Source organism: Hyla sarda, chromosome 9, assembly GCF_029499605.1.
Source record: "Hyla sarda isolate aHylSar1 chromosome 9, aHylSar1.hap1, whole genome shotgun sequence".
Classification (NCBI taxonomy): Eukaryota; Metazoa; Chordata; class Amphibia; order Anura; family Hylidae; genus Hyla; species Hyla sarda.
In genome coordinates, this window is record NC_079197.1 from 156794555 (window position 1) to 156817177 (window position 22623).

General features: G+C 47.5%; 2 protein-coding genes across 5 annotated transcripts in view; one reads left to right on the forward strand and one right to left on the reverse strand.

The window, feature by feature from the left end:
- LOC130291793 (F-box only protein 27-like) overlaps positions 1-22623 on the reverse strand; it is a 29042-nt gene that overhangs the window by 2403 nt on the left and 4016 nt on the right. Inside the window, exons 1-5 of one of the 3 annotated variants that reach the window (XM_056541065.1) lie at positions 14078-14214; positions 5262-5583; positions 3088-3199; positions 2780-2875; positions 675-813 (exon numbers count right to left, since the gene is read on the reverse strand). In XM_056541065.1, the coding sequence (XP_056397040.1) occupies positions 675-813; positions 2780-2875; positions 3088-3199; positions 5262-5565 (651 nt within the window). In that variant the 5' untranslated portion in view covers positions 5566-5583; positions 14078-14214. Of the gene's footprint in view, positions 1-674; positions 814-2779; positions 2876-3087; positions 3200-5261; positions 5584-14077; positions 14215-22623 lie in introns of those variants that run through there. The other 2 variants (XM_056541064.1, XM_056541066.1) reach the window with 2 other exon arrangements.
- ACP7 (acid phosphatase 7, tartrate resistant (putative)) overlaps positions 19605-22623 on the forward strand; it is a 43948-nt gene continuing 40929 nt past the window's right edge. For both annotated transcript variants that reach the window (XM_056541062.1, XM_056541063.1), the window contains exons 1-2: positions 19605-19693; positions 21104-21272. The gene's annotated coding sequence lies outside the window, so the exon portion shown is untranslated. The remainder of the gene's footprint in view (positions 19694-21103; positions 21273-22623) is intronic.

Consider the following 22623-nt stretch of genomic DNA (forward strand, 5'->3'; position numbering starts at 1 on the left):
TGTAGTTTGAGTAGAAAAGGAAGCCCTTTTAGGCCACTTCTGTCTTTCCTTCTGGGTCCCCAGCACCTAACCTGCTCTTGTAAGCTAGCAGGAGCTTTAAAGGGGTACTCTGCCCCTAGACATCGTATCCCATATCCAAAGGATAGGGCATAAGATGTCTGATCACGGGGTCCCGCCGCTGGGGACCCCCGCGATCTCAGCTGTGGCACCCCAGACATCCGGTGCATTGAGCGAACTTGGGATGACTGGTGATGCGGGGCGGAAGCTCGTAAAGTCATGGTCACGGCCATGCCCCCTCAATGCATAGACTTGCATTGAGAGGGCATGACCACAATGTCAAGTGGGGCGTGACCATGACGTCACGAGCCTCCAGTGCTGCACCCGGCGCTCTAAATGAACACCGGGTACAGCAGGGAGATCGTGGGGGGTCCCCAGCGGTGGTACCCATGCGATCAGACATCTTATCCCCCATCCTTTGGATAGGGAATAATATGTCTAGGGGCGGAGTACCCCTTTAAGGTCCCCATACACTTTAGCCAAAAGTCCTCTGAATCCAACAACTCCAGCCATCAGTAAATATAACACGTATGGGAAGATAAGGGGAACATTCAGACATTAGTAATTGAAGGCGTATGATCACCTTTACCCCCACAAAAGATCTGACTATATCCCACCTGGTGATATTGTGTGTCATTCCATTGGGGGATGGGATCAGGGGCCATAGTAAACTCCTGGAGTACAGTTTCACTATCGGCAGCCAAAAGTTGAACTGTTATTCGATAGACACAGCCGCAGTCTTGTCGTCCGGCGTACCTACAAGAAATCATACCACATCTCAGTACTTTAATGTTCTCCAAGGTTCTATACATCAAATGTGATCAAATCATATACTTGGAGGTGTATAAACTCCAAATTGAATGCACCTTAATCACTATTATAGGCAGCATTTTGGTGCAACTGTGAGGCCGGCAACACATTAGCCAACTTGGGTGGGGCTCATAGCCTTCCTCCCTCTTCCCACTGTATGTGTGCTTAGCCACACTGGAGTGGACTGGGAGCAGGCTGTGAGTTGGACCTAATGCTGCTGTAATTGCACACTGGCCCCTGGTATTGCCCATACGGCACAGGTAGATTTAATAAGGATGACCATTATGATTTTGACAACTGATAAAAAAAAAATAAAAAAAATTATATATATATATATATATATATATATATATATATTAAAAATAGATATATGCTAATATGCTGCAGAAAAACATTATTTTCCTTATGAGACATTTCAGCTTGCTAACTTGCTGACCAAGAAGAACGAGGAACGAGGCCAGAAGAAGTGAGATAAAGAGGCTGAAACTTGGAAGACAAAATATTTGAAGAGATAGAGACTGTGTAGAAGGGCAGAGATATCTGTAATTTTCTGGTAGAATAGGGGGATGGTGAATACGGCCAAGAAAGAGATGAATGTTTAATATGCTAATATATACAGACGCAATACTCAAACAACCAATCAAAATATAACATGATGATTTTGACGTGATAACTAATCTCCCCTTTTTGTCAAATTTAAAAACCAATGTACTTCCGTGTAATAAACAGAACTCCTTGGGACAGCTCCTTAGCCAGTATGCTGAGAAGGAGATATTATACCAACATTCTGTCTGGTGTGTATTCCTTGTGTGGCACTCAGCAGTATACAGCAGCAGTCATGCACATTTTAAGGCCGCACAAGAGGCCATCCTTAAAGGGGTACTCCGGTGAAAAACCTTTTTTTTTTTTTTTAAATCAACTGGTGCCAGAAAGTTAAACAGATTTGTAAATTACTTCGATTAAAAAATCTTAATCCTTCCTGTACTTATTAGCTGCTGAATACTACAGCGGAATTTTTTTTCTTTTTGAAACACAGAACTGTCTGCTGACATCACGAGCACAGTGCTCTCTGCTGACATCTCTGTCCATTTTAGGAACTGTCCAGAACAGCATATGTTTGCTGTGGGGATTTCCTTTTACCCTGGACAGTTCCTAAAAATGGACAGAGATGTCAGCAGAGAGCACTGTGCTCATGATGTCAGCAGAGAGCTCTGTGTTTCAAACGGAAAAGAGTTTCCACTGTAGTATTTAGCAGCTAAGAAGTACAGGAAGGATTAAGATTTTTTTTAATAGAAGTAATTTACAAATCTGTTTAACTTTCTGGCACCAGTTGATTAAAAAAAAAAAAAAAAAAAAAAAAAAAAGCTTTAGTGTTAGGTCCTGCGCCACTTGAGAAACCTTGGCGTTGGTGTGCGGGCTCAGGTATGTCCTTCATATAAGGATATACTGGCGAATGTCTCCATTTTAACATCAGTTTGAGGGTTAGTCATATGTCATTGTTTACATCTACCACAGTAGTGCACCTACATTTACGTATTATTGGCAGTTGTAGTTTTGCAACAGCTGGAGGCACCCTGGTTGGAAAACACTGACTTATAGCATGAAACCAGTTGCTATGAGGGGACAAGCAGTAGAACATCCCCTGATCAACTAATCCATCTATCGAAAAGACATTGTACAAAGCTGGTCGCCCTTTTAGGTTTCAGTATACAAGGGGGAGATTTATCAAAACCTGTCCAGAGGAAAAGTGGCCCAGTTGCCCATAGCAACCAATCAGATCGCTTCTTTCATTTTGCAGAGGCCTTGTTAAAAATGAAAGAAGCAATCTGATTGGTTGCTATGGGCAACTCGGCAACTTTTCCTCTGGACGGGTTTTGATAAATCTCCCCAACAAACCCTACATAATACCCACCAATCAGAGATGCAAATGACCGGTTGGTGGACGTCCAAGAAATGCTCCCACAGTCCTTCCCTTAACAGGTCTACGAACTGGCTCTTCTCACACCAACTGTATAGAGATGTATAATGTTAGACATATTCGGTGTTTCCCAACCAGTGTGCCTCCAGCTGTTGCGAAACTACAACTCCCAGCATGCCCGGACAGCCAAAGGCTGTCCGGGCATGCTGGGAGTTGTAGTTTCGCAACAGCAGGAGGCACCCTGGTTGGGAAAGACTGTATTAGACATAGATCTGCCAGAAGAAGGCCAATTATATACTCACGAGAATGAGGTGACGAAGCAGATCTGGTTCTTGGCACCTTCTATAATGGAATGATTATCCTCCACCCTCCAGCCATTCCCTCCATGTCTAAAGCTCCAGTGATTAAGTCCATCTGAAAGAAAGAACACATCAGACTTCTACAACATACATTCTGTAGGTGGAATTGATTCTGCATTGATCTATAGCGCTGCCTCTTGTATAGTTACTACTCTCTAGGAGACCCAGGTAGAACAGGCAAAGTCTCCTAGAAGATGCATGGGTCATCCTGTATCCCCCATACCGCCATTACCTTGTTTTGCATTCTCATCATCCCCAGTGGGAGAATACAGTCTCGATCCACGGCATCAAGAAGTACTATGAGTTGCGGCATTCACTCTGGGGTCTGATGAAGGAGTCATATGCACTACATGAAATTTAAAGGGGTACTCCACTGCCCCAGCGTATTTTGTTCCGAACGCTTGGAGCGGGCGGCGGGGTGGTGACGTCACTGCTACGCCCCCTCGTGATGTCACTTCATGCCCCTTTAATGCAAGTCTATGGGAGGGGGCGTGCATTGTGTGGGTGTGGTGTGAGGTCACGAGGAGGCATGGCCGTGACGTCACGACCCCACTGCCTGCACCCAGCGTTCCATACAAACGCCGGGTGCTGCACAGAGATCGCGGGGGTCCCAGCAGCGCTGGGATCAGACATCTTATCTCCTATCCTTTGAATAGGGGATGAGATGTCTAGGGGCGGAGTACCCCTTTAAACCTTTGAATCTTACAAATATTTTACTGCTGTTATTGAACTCCTGAGAGTCCCCTCCATGGTGCACAACTATTTCTCATTCTCTCCAATTCAGGGGGCCAAGCCAGAGCTGGGCACAGCTGTTTGCCTGCAGTACTCACACCTGGACCTCCTTTCTCTAACTTCTTTTGCCAATCACAGCACAGCATTTTCTTCTCTCTGCTATGCCATTGCATTGTGCTGGAGAAAGTGCACTGGAATAAACAGGCTTGGACTGTGCTGGGGAGGGATTTACAGTACATTATATATGGCATGTGGGGGAGAAAAGGGTTGGCAAGGTGCCATGTGAGCAAAAAGAAAACCAGCTTCACTGCAAAACAGGGGTTAAATCCTGTAAGAATCCCTGGTTAAATCAGTAAACTTATACTGTTGATGACAGTCTAAAGGGAGGTGAAGAGGGGATTACAGTACGACAAAGGTTTAATAATATAAGCAGCCCTGGTCTTAGCAGTGGACTGTAGCTGCTGCTGACAGTGTAAATGTTGGGAAAAATGGAATTACAGCACAGCATGGGTTAAATTATATAAGCAGCCTTAGTCCAAGCAGTAAACTGCTGCTGTTGACATTCTAAAGGAAGGGGGGTAAGTGTTTACAGTAAGGCAGAAGTTACAACAAAAAAGCAGCCCTGGCCTAAGAAGTGAACTTCTGGTCACATTGTAAAACAGTGGACCTCCAGTTGTTGCAAAACTGCAACTCCCAATACCGGGACAGCTGTTGGCTTATCAGGCATGCTGGGAATTGTAGTTATGCAATAACTACAATTCTCAGCATGCCTGATAAGTCAACAGCTGTCCCGGTATTCGGAGTTGCAGTTTTGTAACAACTGGAGGTCCACAGTTTGGAGACCACTGGTGTAAAGGAAGGAGGAGAGGGGAATGCAGCAAAGCAGAGGGCAAATGATAAAAGCAGCCCTTGCCTAAGCAGCAAACTGCTGGTGTTGATTCCAGTCTGAAGGTAGGGGATTACAGAAAAAAAAAAAGACATTAAATCATATAGCAGCCCTGGTCTAAGCAGTAAACTGCTGCTGTTGATGACAGTCTGAATAGAGGGGACTACAGCAAAGAGGGGGTTAAATCATATAGCAGCCATGATCTAAGCAGTGAATGGCTGCTGTTAATAACATCCTGAAGGGAAAGGGAGAGGGAATTAAAACAAGGCAGGGGTTAGAACAGAAAAGCAGCCCTGGTCTAAGAAGTGAACTGCTGCACGTGCCACACTTGTTTAAACTTTCCTATACCAGCGTTTCCCAACCAGTCTGCCTCCAGCTGTTGCAAAATTACAACTCCCAGCATGCCCGGACAGCCTTTGGCTGTCCGGGCATGCTGGGAGTTGTAGTTTTGCAACAGCTGGAGGCACAGTGGTTGGCAAACACTGTCTTATTCCCTCACCCATGCCACACGGATTACGCAGCAGGTTCCGCGCAAACGGCTTCTTTATGGTAACTCTCTGCCAGGGCATACTGCCACACATCTCGGCAGCTAAGAGAGTGTCGCGCATACGTTCTCGTTCACACTTCATCCTCCACAGGGAGGCAGAGTCGACCAGACATTTCCAGCGCCGGCTCACGCGTCTACAGCGGAGGACCAGGTCTTGTGTCGGTACAAAGCTGAGGATGGAGAAGAGGATGTCGTCCGGGAAAGGCTCCAGGTCCATAAAAAATTCAGCAGGTGGTTGGGAGTCACCCTGACCCATTCTAAAAGATGTCAAAACCTGTAAGAAATAGCGAAAAAGCAACAACAACAACATAAATCAAGTGAATAATAAACCAGGCCAATAATATCTTTATAAGTATATAGCACACAATTTAAAAGTGACACTGCCCAAGTTGTGTATATTTCCTTTTCCTTACAAACAAGTGTTTAAATTTCCCTGCAGCGCCCCCGGAGGTGGAGCATAACACAGTTCCACAGAAGCTTGGGCGGGTTCCCTTTATTTTCTGCTCTCACTTCTAGTTCCAAGGAAAAGGTTCTGAAACCTACTAATAAAGTTTTTGTTTACATTTTTGAATATTTTAAGATCTCTGCTTGCTGTCAGTGAATGCTTTTTTTGTGATTGGATTCCTGTTTGTGGTTTAAAACCTGTCCAGACCTAAAAACAGTAGACTAGTCACAGCTATGCCCATAACTATATACAGCCACAGCTATGCCCATCACTATATACAGCCACAGCTATGCCCGTACCTATATACAGCCACAGCTATGCCCATCACTATATACAACCACAGCTATGCCCATAACAATATACAGCCACAGCTATGCCCATAACTATATACAACCACAGCTATGCCCGTAACTATATACAGCCACAGCTATGCCCGTACCTATATACAGCCACAGCTATGCCCGTACCTATATACCAGCCACAGCTATGCCCGTACCTATATACCAGCCACAGCTATGCCCATAACTATATACAACCACAGCTATGCCCATCACTATATACAGCCACAGCTATGCCCGTACCTATATACAGCCACAGCTATGCCCATCACTATATACAACCACAGCTATGCCCATCACTATATACAGCCACAGCTATGCCCATAACTATATACCAGCCACAGCTATGCCCATAACTATATACAGCCACAGCTATGCCCGTACCTATATACCAGCCACAGCTATGCCCGTACCTATATACCAGCCACAGCTATGCCCGTACCTATATACCAGCCACAGCTATGCCCGTACCTATATACCAGCCACAGCTATGCCCGTACCTATATACCAGCCACAGCTATGCCCGTACCTATATACCAGCCACAGCTATGCCCGTACCTATATACCAGCCACAGCTATGCCCGTACCTATATACCAGCCACAGCTATGCCCGTACCTATATACCAGCCACAGCTATGCCCGTACCTATATACCAGCCACAGCTATGCCCGTACCTATATACAGCCACAGCTATGCCCATAACTATATACCAGCCACAGCTATGCCCATAACTATATACCAGCCACAGCTATGCCCATAACTATATACCAGCCACAGCTATGCCCATAACTATATACAGCCACAGCTATGCCCATAACTATATACCAGCCACAGCTATGCCCGTACCTATATACAGCCACAGCTATGCCCATAACTATATACCAGCCACAGCTATGCCCATAACTATATACCAGCCACAGCTATGCCCATAACTATATACCAGCCACAGCTATGCCCATAACTATATACAGCCACAGCTATGCCCGTACCTATATACCAGCCACAGCTATGCCCGTACCTATATACAGCCACAGCTATGCTCGTAACTATATACAGCCACAGCTATGCCCATCACTATATACAGCCCCAGCTATGCCCATAACTATATACCAGCCCCAGCTATGCCCATAACTATATACCAGCCCCAGCTATGCCCATAACTATATACCAGCCCCAGCTATGCCCATAACTATATACCAGCCCCAGCTATGCCCATCACTATATACAGCCCCAGCTATGCCCATCACTATATACAGCCCCAGCTATGCCCATCACTATATACCAGCCACAGCTATGCCCATCACTATATACAAGCCACAGCTATGCCCATCACTATATACAAGCCACAGCTATGCCCATAACTATATACCAGCCACAGCTATACCCATAACTATATACCAGCCACAGCTATGCCCATCACTATATACAGCCACAGCTATGCCCATCACTATATACAGCCACAGCTATGCCCATCACTATATACAGCCACAGCTATGCCCATCACTATATACAGCCACAGCTATGCCCATCACTATATACAGCCACAGCTGTGCCCATCACTATATACAGCCACAGCTCTGCCCATAACTATATACAGCCACAGCTCTGCCCATAACTATATACAGCCACAGCTCTGCCCATAACTATATACAGCCACAGCTCTGCCCATCACTATATACAGCCACAGCTCTGCCCATCACTATATACAGCCACAGCTCTGCCCATCACTATATACAGCCACAGCTATGCCCATCACTATATACCAGCCACAGCTATGCCCATCACTATATACAGCCACAGCTATGCCCATCACTATATACAGCCACAGCTATGCCCATCACTATATACAGCCACAGCTATGCCCATCACTATATACAGCCACAGCTATGCCCATAACTATATACAGCCACAGCTATGCCCATAACTATATACAGCCACAGCTATGCCCATAACTATATACAGCCACAGCTATGCCCATAACTATATACAGCCACAGCTATGCCCATAACTATATACCAGCCACAGCTATGCCCATAACTATATACCAGCCACAGCTATACCCATAACTATATACAGCCACAGCTATGCCCATCACTATATACAGCCACAGCTATGCCCATCACTATATACAGCCACAGCTATGCCCATCACTATATACAGCCACAGCTATGCCCATCACTATATACAGCCACAGCTATGCCCATCACTATATACAGCTACAGCTATGCCCATAACTATATACAGCCACAGCTATGCCCATAACTATATACCAGCCACAGCTATGCCCATAACTATATACAGCCACAGCTGTGCCCATCACTATATACCAGCCACAGCTGTGCCCATAACTATATACCAGCCACAGCTGTGCCCATAACTATATACAGCCACAGCTATGCCCATAACTATATACCAGCCACAGCTATGCCCATCACTATATACAGCCACAGCTATGCCCATCACTATATACCAGCCACAGCTGTGCCCATAACTATATACAGCCACAGCTATGCCCATAACTATATACCAGCCACAGCTATGCCCATCACTATATACAGCCACAGCTATGCCCATAACTATATACAGCCACAGCTATGCCCATAACTATATACAGCCACAGCTATGCCCATAACTATATACAGCCACAGCTATGCCCATAACTATATACAACCACAGCTATGCCCATAACTATATACCAGCCACAGCTATGCCCATAACTATATACCAGCCACAGCTGTGCCCATAACTATATACCAGCCACAGCTATGCCCATAACTATATACAGCCACAGCTATGCCCATAACTATTTACAGCCACAGCTATGCCCATAACTATATACCAGCCACAGCTCTGCCCATAACTATATACAGCCACAGCTCTGCCCATCACTATATACAGCCACAGCTCTGCCCATCACTATATACAGCCACAGCTCTGCCCATAACTATATACCAGCCACAGCTATGCCCATCACTATATACAGCCACAGCTATACCCATAACTATATACAGCCACAGCTATGCCCATAACTATATACAGCCACAGCTATGCCCATAACTATATACAGCCACAGCTATGCCCATAACTATATACCAGCCACAGCTATGCCCATAACTATATACAGCCACAGCTATGCCCATAACTATATACCAGCCACAGCTATGCCCATAACTATATACAGCCACAGCTATGCCCATAACTATATACCAGCCACAGCTATGCCCATCACTATATACCAGCCACAGCTATGCCCATCACTATATACAGCCACAGCTATGCCCATCACTATATACAGCCACAGCTATGCCCATAACTATATACAGCCACAGCTATGCCCATAACTATATACCAGCCACAGCTATGCCCATAACTATATACCAGCCACAGCTATGCCCATAACTATATACCAGCCACAGCTATGCCCATAACTATATACAGCCACAGCTATGCCCATAACTATATACCAGCCACAGCTATGCCCATAACTATATACCAGCCACAGCTATGCCCATAACTATATACCAGCCACAGCTATGCCCATCACTATATACAGCCACAGCTATGCCCATCACTATATACAGCCACAGCTATGCCCATAACTATATACAGCCACAGCTATGCCCATAACTATTTACAGCCACAGCTATGCCCATAACTATATACCAGCCACAGCTATGCCCATAACTATATACCAGCCACAGCTATGCCCATAACTATATACCAGCCACAGCTATGCCCATCACTATATACCAGCCACAGCTATGCCCATCACTATATACCAGCCACAGCTATGCCCATAACTATATACAGCCACAGCTATGCCCATAACTATATACCAGCCACAGCTATGCCCATAACTATATACAGCCACAGGTAAAGGAGAGGAGCAGCACACCGAGTGTGTGGATGAGGCGGGTGCAAGCGGGCCCAATCGCAGCCCGGGTCACTGGCAGCAGAGTAGATGCAAAGCAAGGAAGTTGTCCCACAGCACTCCAAAATGGTGGATAACAAAGTGTTTATTGCCTCATGGTAGGATACAACGTTTCGACCGTCACCACGGTCTTTTTCAAGCATGCAATGTGACACACACATCCCATTTTTGTATGGGTTACAAGTAAATTACAATCATTGAACAATAAAGCAAAATAAGTGAAAGACATAACAGTGTTGATGCAAAAATTATGAAAAAACATATCACAGTGAGTACTGTGTCTAACGCAAAGATAATACAGTGACAACATTGCTGTACATTATATACATAAGTGTCCCATGTCGTGTACAGTGTTAAAGACATAATTATAGTGCAGGTGTATGGTTAAAAGCAATCAAGGGGAATCCTGGTGATCAAACACTCACCCATCTGGAGTCAGTGGCGGCCATTACCTGCTGCCGTGTGTGCACACGGCTGTACAGGATTCCGCAGGCTAGACAGGAGCACAGCCAATCACAGGGAGGCGTGTGGCGCTGCTAGGCAACGCCGTTGGGTCGCACGGTCCGCGCACACTCACTGTGCTTCCGGATACCGTGTACGCCATGTTGCTTGAGGGCAGATTGTGCCCGAAATCGGCGCATGCGCGTCTGGAAAAGATGAGGATGTGACGGCCATATAGGTGTCGGGCATTAGACCCGATGCATCTGTGAATGTAAATGCTGAACAGGGGAGCTGTGTATGTGTAGGGATCTGGTGGTTGGGTGAAAAGTGTGTCAAAAGATGAATGGACACAGAAAAAAAGAGATTGTTTGGACATGTGTGTTAATAAAAGTGTAGAAGCTGGTGAATACTTGTATGTATATGCTATGCCCATAACTATATACCAGCCACACTCTTGTATCATCTGATGCTGTTCCAGATAGTGGACACTGTCATGGGGACTGGACGCTGGATGTGTTTCTTCCCTTCTGTATGACATTTCCATTGCCCAGATCCAAGATTTTGTATTGTTGTAAACACCTAAGGATCATCTAAGTCAGTGGACCCAAACCTGATGCTCTACAGCTGTTGCAACACTACAACCCCCATGATGCCCTGACAGCCAGAGTTGTAGTTTTGCACCAGCTGGAGAGGGGCAGGTAACTCTCTGTAGACGTGGAGAGTCGGGATCACCATATGACTACTGTATCTGTGAACACGACCAGCTGGCTCCCACTATCTCCTGGTGATTACTTCATGGGTGCTGTATGGGTGCACTGCAGACTCTCAGATGGGTGGGAGAACCTTGTTTAACGTCAGACCGAACGTGTCAGACTTGTTTCCAAGGTGGACTGTGTGTCAATCAGGGAAAGATGGTGCGGGACTAAAGGGAAGGACGATGGGGGTGCGGGACCGCGAGGGAGGGCGATGGGGGTGCGGGACCGCGAGGGAGGGCGATGGGGGTGCGGGACCGCGAGGGAGGGCGATGGGGGTGCGGGTCCGAAGAGGGAGGGCGATGGGGGTGCGGGTCCGAAGAGGGAGGGCGATGGGGGTGCGCGACCGAAGAGGGAGGGCGATGGGGGTGCGCGACCGAAGAGGGAGGGCGATGGGGGTGCGCGACCGAAGAGGGAGGGCGATGGGGGTGCGCGACCGAAGAGGGAGGGCGATGGGGGTGCGCGACCGAAGAGGGAGGGCGATGGGGGTGCGCGACCGAAGAGGGAGGGCGATGGGGGTGCGCGACCGAAGAGGGAGGGCGATGGGGGTGCGCGACCGAAGAGGGAGGGCGATGGGGGTGCGCGACCGAAGAGGGAGGGCGATGGGGGTGCGCGACCGAAGAGGGAGGGCGATGGGGGTGCGCGACCGAAGAGGGAGGGCGATGGGGGTGCGCGACCGAAGAGGGAGGGCGATGGGGGTGCGCGACCGAAGAGGGAGGGCGATGGGGGTGCGCGACCGAAGAGGGAGGGCGATGGGGGTGCGCGACCGAAGAGGGAGGGCGATGGGGGTGCGCGACCGAAGAGGGAGGGCGATGGGGGTGCGCGACCGAAGAGGGAGGGCGATGGGGGTGCGCGACCGAAGAGGGAGGGCGATGGGGGTGCGCGACCGAGGAGGGAGGGCGATGGGGGTGCGCGACCGAGGAGGGAGGGCGATGGGGGTGCGGGACCGAGGAGGGAGGGCGATGGGGGTGCGGGACCGAGGAGGGAGGGCGATGGGGGTGCGGGACCGAAGAGGGAGGGCGATGGGGGTGCGGGACCGAAGAGGGAGGGCGATGGGGGTGCGGGACCGAAGAGGGAGGGCGATGGGGGTGCGGGACCGAAGAGGGAGGGCGATGGGGGTGCGGGACCGAAGAGGGAGGGCGATGGGGGTGCGGGACCGAAGAGGGAGGGCGATGGGGGTGCGGGACCGAAGAGGGAGGGCGATGGGGGTGCGGGACCGAAGAGGGAGGGCGATGGGGGTGCGGGACCGAAGAGGGAGGGCGATGGGGGTGCGGGACCGAAGAGGGAGGGCGATGGGGGTGCGCGACCGAAGAGGGAGGGCGATGGGGGTGCGGGACCGAAGAGGGAGGGCGATGGGGGTGCGGGACCGAAGAGGGAGGGCGATGGGGGTGCGGGACCGAAGAGGGAGGGCGATGGGGGTGCGGGACCGAAGAGGGAGGGCGATGGGGGTGCGGGACCGAAGAGGGAGGGCGATGGGGGTGCGGGACCGAAGAGGAAGGGCGATGGGGGTGCGGGACCGAAGAGGGAGGGCGATGGGGGTGCGGGACCGAAGAGGGAGGGCGATGGGCGTGCGGGACCGAAGAGGGAGGGCGATGGGCGTGCGGGACCGAAGAGGGAGGGCGATGGGCGTGCGGGACCGAAGAGGGAGGGCGATGGGCGTGCGGGACCGAAGAGGGAGGGCGATGCGGGACCGAAGAGGGAGGGCGATGGGGGTGCGGGACCGAAGAGGGAGGGCGATGGGGGTGCGGGACCGAAGAGGGAGGGCGATGGGGGTGCGGGACCGAAGAGGGAGGGCGATGGGGGTGCGGGACCGAAGAGGGAGGGCGATGGGGGTGCGGGACCAAAGAGGGAGGGCGATGGGGGTGCGGGACCGAAGAGGGAGGGCGATGGGGGTGCGCGACCGAAGAGGGAGGGCGATGGGGGTGCGCGACCGAAGAGGGAGGGCGATGGGGGTGCGGGACCGAAGAGGGAGGGCGATGGGGGTGCGGGACCGAAGAGGGAGGGCGATGGGGGTGCGGGACCGAAGAGGGAGGGCGATGGGGGTGCGGGACCGAAGAGGGAGGGCGATGGGGGTGCGGGACCGAAGAGGGAGGGCGATGGGGGTGCGGGACTGACGGAACTGAAGAGGGGGAGCAAGGAGGGCGCAGGGCTGAAGGGGAAGGCAACCAAAGGCTGGGCATAATGGAAGTTGTAGTTTTGCAGCAGCTGGAGGAAACCTGGTTGGGAAACACTGCTTTACCGATAGATTTCCAGGAGGAATAACAGAGGGGGAGATTTATCAAAATCTGTCCAGAGGAAAAGTTGCTGAGTTGCCCATAGCAACCAATCAGATCGCTTCTTTCATTTCTGAAAAGGCCTCTGCAAAAAAATCAAAGCAGCGATTTGATTGGTTGCTATGGGCAACTCCGCAACTTTTCCTCTGGACAGGATTTGATCAATCTCCCCCAGAGTTTTCTTAGAAAATGTTCTTCCTGATCTTTCCCACCATTCAGGGTTATGACCCTTATACAGGATATACATCACCCAGCTTTCCTGCAGGTTATGGGAGCTGTATAAGGGGGCTGAGGTGTCCTGCAGGGTTCTAGGACAGCTGGGTGGTCCACCTGTACAGGCTACCATAGTTCCCAAGTATCACTTCACATATACCACATGATCAGGTGACATTGGGCCAGTGTTTGCGAACCAGGATGCCTCCAGCTGTTGCAAAACTACAACTCCCAGCATGCCCGGACAGCCTTTGGCTGTCCGGGCATGCTGGGAGTTGTAGTTTTGCAGCAGGTGGAGGCACTCTTGTCGATACACACTGCGTTAAACTCTCCTACGGAAAACTACTATCAAGTTTGCTAAAGGCCGTACATTACCTGTATATAAAGCACGCCCAGGCCACGTGAGCGTCATCGTCATAAAGTGAAAGTTGACGAGGCAGGACGGCGCAGGGGTTAAGGACGTCAACTGATGCTGCATTAATTACGCCCCGCCCACGCGGGGGCGGGGCGAAAGGCTAAGGGTTATTAGCAGCAGGAAGTCGAGGGAATTGTGGGAGTTGTAGTTTTGTAAACCGGGTTGGAATAGCGATTTCAGCTGCTGCAAAACTACAACTCCCAGCATGCAGGTTGGAAAACATTGGGATAAGTAGATATATTGATATATATATATATATATAGATAGATAGATAGATAGATAGATAGATAGATAGATAGATAGATATTTTTTTATTTATTTAGATCTCATGCACATGGCAAAGTGTGTACAGACATCAAAAATGGAATACAAAATGAGATTGATACACAGCACAGAGCACGATTAAAGGGGAACTCCCAAGATAGCTACACTCACTGGCCACTTTATTAGGTACACCTGTGTGATTGGTTGTTATCACAAATATCTAATCAGCCAATCACATGGCAGCAACTCAATGCATTTAGGCATGTAGACGTGGTCAAGACAACTTGCTGAAGTTCAAACTGAGCATGAATGGGAGAAGAAAGGGGATTTAAAGGGGTTATCCAGGAAAAAAACTTGTTCTTTTCTGTCTAAGTTCTCTCTGATGACGCCTGTCTCGGGAACTGTCCAGAGTAGAAGCAAATCCCCATAGCAAACCTTTTCTACTCTGTGCAGTTCCTGAGACAAGCAGAGATGTCAGCAGAGAGCACTGTTGCCAGACAGAAAAGAACAACTCAACTTCAGCAGCTGATAATTATTGGAAGGATTAAGATTTTTTAATAGAAGTAATTTACAAATCTGTTTAACTTTCTGGAGCCAGTTGATATAAAAAAAAATTTTTTTCCTGGATAACCCCTTTAAGTGACTGTGAACGTGACATGGCTGTTGGTGCCAGACGGGTTGCTGTAAGTAATAGAGATGAGCGAACTTACAGTAAATTAGATTCGTCACAAACTTCTCGGCTCGGCAGTTGATGACTTTTCCTGCATAAATGAGTTCAGCTTTCAGGTGCTCCGGTGGGCTGGAAAAGGTGGATACAGGAAAGAGTCTCCTAGGACTGTATCCACCTTTTCCAGCCCACGGGAGCACATGAAAGCTGAACTAATTTATGCAGGAAAAGTCTGCGACCACCGAGCCGAGAAGTTTGTGACGAATCAAATTTACTGTAAGTTCGCTCATCTCTAGTAAGTAATTTAGAAACTGCTGATCTACTGGGATTTTCACCACAACCATCTCTAGGGTTTACAGAGAATGGTCCGAAAAAGAGAAAATAATCAGTGAGCGACAGTTGTGTGAATAAAAATATGCCTTGTTGATGTCAGAGGAGAATGAGCAGACCAAGGTATGTACAAGGTATGTAGAATATTATCTCTAAATGCATTATCGCTGAATGTCTGACCTTGAAGCAGATGGGCTACAGCAGCAGAAGACCACACCGGGTGCCGCTCCTGTCAGCTAAGAACAGGAAACAGGCTACAATTTACACAGACACTAAAATTGGACAATGAAAGATGGAAGAACGTTGTCTGGTCTGATGAGTCTCTATTCCAGCTGTGACATCAGATGGCAAGGTCAGAATTTGGTGTAAATAACATGAAGCATGGATCCTTCCTGCCTTGTATCAGATTCAGGCTGGTGGTGGTGTAATGGTGTAGGGGGCATTTTCTGGGCACTTTGGGCCCCTTAGTACCAACTGACCATAGTATAAACACCACAACCTACCTGAGTATTGATACTGACCATGTCCATCCCTTTATGACCTCAGTGTCACCTGTATCTTCTGATGATACTTCCAGCAGGATAAAGCCCCAGGTCACATGACATCATCTCATACAGGACAATGAGGTCACATGACATCATCTCATACAGGACAATGAGGTCACATGACATCATCTCATACAGGACAGTGAGGTCACATGACATCATCTCATACAGGACATTGAGGTCACATGACATCATCTCATACAGGACAGTGAGGTCACATGACATCATCTCATACAGGACAGTGAGGTCACATCACATCATCTCATAGTGCTGAGCAGCAGGGGCCATATTCAAATTCATGATATTTCGCAAATATATTGACAATTATTCGTCCTATGATTATTCGTCATTACGAATATATAGCACTATATTCTAAATATTCACGAAATCACGAACTGCCGACATTCCCGATAAAAATTAGCATTACGAATATTCATGCTAAACACTATCACTCATACAGGACAATGAGGTCACTGGACTCCAATGGTCTCCACAGTCACCAGATCTCATCCAATAGATCACCGCTGGGATGTGGTGGAACCGGAGATTCTCATTATGGATCCGACAAATCTACAGCAACTGTGTGATGTCATCATGTCCATATGGAGGGACTGTGTGATGTCATGTCCATATGGAGGAACTGTGTGATGTCATCATGTCCATATGGAGGGACTGTGTGATGTCATGTCCATATGGAGGAACTGTGTGATGTCATCATGTCCATATGGAGGGACTGTGTGATGTCATCATGTCCATATGGAGGAACTGTGTGATGTCATCATGTCCATATAGAGGAACTGTGTGATGTCATAGTGTCCATATGTAGGAACTGTGTGATGTTATCATGTCCATATGGAGGAACTGTGTGATGTCATCATGTCCATATGGAGGAACTGTGTGATGTCATCATGTCCATATGGAGGAACTGTGTGATGTCATCATGTCTGTATGGAGGAACTGTGTGATGTCATCATGTCCATATGGAGGAACTGTGTGATGTCATCATGTCCATATGGGGGAACTGTGTGATGTCATCATGTCCATATGGAGGAACTGTGTGATGTCATCATGTCCATATGTAGGAACTGTGTGATGTCATCATGTCCATATGGAGGAACTGTGTGATGTCATCATGTCCATATGGAGGAACTGTGTGATGTCATCATGTCCATATGGAGGAACTGTGTGATGTCATCATGTCTGTATGGAGGAACTGTGTGATGTCATGTCCATATGGAGGAACTGTGTGATGTCATCATGTCTGTATGGAGGAACTGTGTGATGTCATCATGTCTGTATGGAGGAACTGTGTGATGTCATCATGTCTGTATGGAGGAACTGTGTGATGTCATCATGTCCATATGGAGGAACTGTGTGATGTCATCATGTCCATATGGAGGAACTGTGTGATGTCATGTCCATATGGAGGAACTGTGTGATGTCATCATGTCCATATGGAGGAACTGTGTGATGTCATCATGTCCATATGGAGGAACTGTGTGATGTCATCATGTCTATATGGGGTAACTGTGTGATGTCATCATGACCATATGGAGGAACTGTGTGATGTCATCATGTCCATATGGAGGAACTGTGTGATGTCATCATGTCCATGTGGAGGAACTGTGTGATGTCATCATGTCCATATGGGGGAACTGTGTGATGTCATCATGTCCATATGGAGGAACTGTGTGATGTCATCATGTCCATATGGAGGAACTGTGTGATGTCATCATGTCCATATGGAGGAACTGTGTGATGTCATCATATCCATATGGAGGAACTATGTGATGTCATCATGTCCATATGAAAGAACTGGGTGATGTCATCATGTCCATATGAAAGAACTGTGTGATGTCATCATGTCTGTATGGAGGAACTGTGTGATGTCATCATGTTCATATGGAGGAACTGTGTGATGTCATCATGTTCATATGAAAGAACTGTGTGATGTCATCATGTCTGTATGGAGGAACTGTGTGATGTCATCATGTCTGTATGGAGGAACTATGTGATGTCATCATGTTCATATGGAGGAACTGTGTGATGTCATCATGACCATATGAAAGAACTGTGTGATGTCATCATGTCCATATGGAGGAACTGTGTGATGTCATCATGTCCATATGGAGGAACTGTGTGATGTCATCATGACCATATGAAAGAACTGGGTGATGTCATCATGTCCATATGAAAGAACTGTGTGATGTCATCATGTCTGTATGGAGGAACTGTGTGATGTCATCATGTCTGTATGGAGGAACTATGTGATGTCATCATGTTCATATGGAGGAACTGTGTGATGTCATCATGACCATATGAAAGAACTGTGTGATGTCATCATGTCCATATGGAGGAACTGTGTGATGTCATCATGTCCATATGGAGGAACTGTGTGATGTCATCATGACCATATGAAAGAACTGTGTGATGTCATCATGTCTGTATGGAGGAACTGTGTGATGTCATCATGTCTGTATGGAGGAACTGTGTGATGTCATTATGTCCATATGGAGGAACTATGTGATGTCATCATGTTCATATGGAGGAACTGTGTGATGTCATCATGACCATATGAAAGAACTGTGTGATGTCATCATGTCCATATGGAGGAACTGTGTGATGTCATCATGTCCATATGGAGGGACTGTGTGATGTCATCATGTCCATATGGAGGAACTGTGTGATGTCATCATGTCCATATGGAGGGACTGTGTGATGTCATGTGCATATGAAAGAACTGTGTGATGTCATCATGTCCATATGGAGGAACTGTGTGATGTCATCATGTCCATATGGAGGAACTATGTGATGTCATCATGTTCATATGGAGGAACTGTGTGATGTCATCATGACCATATGAAAGAACTGTGTGATGTCATCATGTCCATATGGAGGAACTGTGTGATGTCATCATGTCTGTATGGAGGAACTGTGTGATGTCATCATGTCTGTATGGAGGAACTGTGTGATGTCATTATGTCCATATGGAGGAACTATGTGATGTCATCATGTTCATATGGAGGAACTGTGTGATGTCATCATGACCATATGAAAGAACTGTGTGATGTCATCATGTCCATATGGAGGAACTGTGTGATGTCATCATGTCCATATGGAGGAACTATGTGATGTCATCATGTTCATATGGAGGAACTGTGTGATGTCATCATGACCATATGAAAGAACTGTGTGATGTCATCATGTCCATATGGAGGAACTGTGTGATGTCATCATGTCCATATGGAGGGACTGTGTGATGTCATCATGTCCATATGGAGGAACTGTGTGATGTCATCATGACCATTTGAAAGAACTGGGTGATGTCATCATGTCTGTATGGAGGAACTGTGTGATGTCATCATGTCTGTATGGAGGAACTGTGTGATGTCATTATGTCCATATGGAGGAACTGTGTGATGTCATCATGTCCATATGAAAGAACTGTGTGATGTCATCATGTCTGTATGGAGGAACTGTGTGATGTCATCATGTCTGTATGGAGGAACTGTGTGATGTCATCATGTCCATATGGAGGAACTGTGTGATGTCATCATGTCCATATGGAGGAACTGTGTGATGTCATCATATTCATATGGAGGAACTGTCTGATGTCATCATGTCTATATGGAGCAAAATCTCTGAGGAACGTGTCTAGCAGCTTGTAGAAAGTAGGACAGGAAAAATGAAGGCAAAAGGGGACGTGATTCCCTGAATTCAGAAGGGGAACTTCGCCAGCCAATATTTTGGAGACCACAGCAACGATTATAGTAAGTGACCCCTCTTTGGATTCCTGGTCACTCACACTATAACCCAGTGTGTTAGGTTTAGTGTGGGTGATCAGGGTGACGGTTTTCCTTTAAAGTGAACAGATACAATACAGTATATATGACCAAACATTTCTTCCAACTTTCACTACACACAAATAAAAAAAATAAAAAAATGTATTGGCACTTAAAGACGTTTTAGTACACCAGCCAAAAGAATCTAAAAAAAAATAAAAAAAATGATATAAAATATTGTGCTGGCGGATGGGAGGATGTTGACTTGTGGGGTGTATAGTAACTAGGGTGTTGCGGTTCTGAATAGTTAAGGGCGCTGTTAACCCTTGTCACTCGTGACGCCAGGGTGAGGGTTAAATACTGTGTTTCGTGATAGACCTATTGCCACCCTTCCCAAGAGCAATAGGTGATGCAGAAATAAAGGATTGTCCACAACCGCTGTTATCTGAAAACTTGCAGGAGCTTTTACTGATGAATTTCTGTGCATGAGGTAACCGCAACAGTCCAGATAACAGAGTCTCTTTACATAGGATTTGAGCAGCGATTGACAGTCAGTTGGGATCATGTAAGCCCAATTTAGCTTTTTGAGGAATTATATAGCAGAGATCCGCTGGATTTAGGGGAGTTATTAGGTCCAGTGATCTTGAGATGAGTAGCGGGGAATTGCTTAGTCTATCCGCTATGCTATAGGCCTAGGCCGCAAGGCTTTGGCCTAGCAAAACGTCTTGTAAGCTGCGGAGGTCCTACCTCATCCAGAGTCAGCAACCCAAGAGAGGACAGAGACCTCAAGATGGCGCGGGTCACTTATATGGGCAGGGGCCGTCCGTTTTGGATTGGTCCGTAACGAGTCTAACGACTGTCACTCACCGTTACAACCTACAAAGGTCCTAAAGCAAAACCATAGAGTTCTAAGCTAGTCACGTGACCCGCAGGTCCTGCTACGCTCCGAACAGGTAAACTACGAAATTTACATATATATATATACTTATGCTAATATTAAATATAACTGCTATATAGTCATAGACGAAGTGTGAGGTGACAAGGGGAGATCTACAAAAGAGGGACCCCGACGTCCTAGGGAATCTGGCTATGGGGACCTCTATACAGGTAACGTTTATAATACGCTACCGGGACACCACACACAATATGATATATTTTTATTAGATTTTTTTGGGCTGGTGTACTAAAGCTCCATAGGTATTTGAGTGCCAATACTTGTTTTTTTAATATGCAAATATTTTTGTGACACCAGGGGTATAGATGTCAAATTAGCTTACTCAGACACTGGTATATTTGCGGCTCGAGCGCCTTCCCCAAACACATTTCTTTTTACTTTCAGTATTTGTCTTGTAAACAATTGTGGTTAGTTTTGCGCAATTTGTGTATTGCTGGTTCCAGGCACCAGAGGGCAGTTGCGCTTGGCACAGGACGCTCCTTAGAAGACAGCCCATTTGTTTTGTTTTGTTTCCGGCTCCTCCAAGTCATTATCTCTAGCAGAAGGTTTTTTTTTGCCGTTTACCGATTTAACCCCCAAGACGCAGTTGGTTCTCCTACAAGGACTTCTCAGGTATGTTCTATATTGTCCGTATATATCATGAATCTATAAACAACTTAGTGGTAATGTCTAAGACAGTGTTTCCCAACCAGAGTGTCTTCATTTGTTGCAAAACTACAACTCCCAGCATGCCCGGACAGCCGTTGGCTGTCCGGGCGTGCTGAGAGTTGTAGATTTGCAACAGCTGGAGGCACCCTGGTTGGGGAACACTAAGAGCTACAAAACTGTCAACTCATGTTCCTATTGTTAGTATATATGTCAAGGGTGTTCATACCATGGATCAGAGCTTACCAAACTTATCATGTTGGGGACACCCTATTTACACATGCATAGGTTGGTGACACACTACTCGCTGTACCACCAATTGCACATATCGCGTTGCGTGTCGTTCGACGCACAACGTCATACCAGTATCAGCATTACAGATGTAGCTGCTACCCCCCCCCCTCAACCACCTCCATCCCCTCTGTGCCACTTCATCATCCCCTGTGCCATTTCATTACGCAGCCTTTGATCAACCCTGCGCTACTTTATTCCCCCTCCTGTTCACCCCCTGTGCCGCTTCATTCCCCCTTATCCCCCGTTGTGTCCCTTCATTCGCACCTTATCACCCCCTGTGCCACTTCATTCCCCCCTTATCAACCCTTGTACCAATTAATTCCCCCTTATCACACCCTGTGCCACTTCATTCCCCCCTTATCACCCCCTGTGCCACTTTATTCCATCTTAACACCCCCTGTACCACTTCATTCCCCCTTACCCCCCTGTGCCACTTCATTCCCCCCTTATCACCCCCTGTGCCACTTCATTCCCCCCTTATCACCCCCTGTACCACCTCATTCCCCCCTTATCACCCCTTAGCCACTTCATTCCCCCCTTATCAACCTCTGTGCCACTTCATTCCCCCCTTATCACCCCCTGTGCCACTTCATTCCCCCTTATCACCCCCTGTGCCACTTCATTCCCCCCTTATTACCCCCTGTGTCACTTAATTCCCCCTTATCAACCTCTGTTCCACTTCATTCCCCCCTTATCAACCCCTGTGCCACTTCATTCCGCCCTTATCACCCCTTGTTCCACTTCATTCCACCCTTATCACCCCCTGTGCCACTTAATTCCCCCCTATCACCCCCTGTGCCACTTCATTCCACCCTTATCACCCCCTGTGCCACTTCATTCCCCCCTTATCACCCCCTGTGTCACTTCATTCCACCCTTATCACCCCCTGTGCCACTTCATTCCCCCCTTATCACCCCCTGTGCCACTTCATTCCCCCCTTACCACCCCCTGTGCCCTTTCATTCCTACCTTATCACCCCCTGTTCCACTTCATTCCTCCCTTATCACCCCCTGTGCCACTTCAT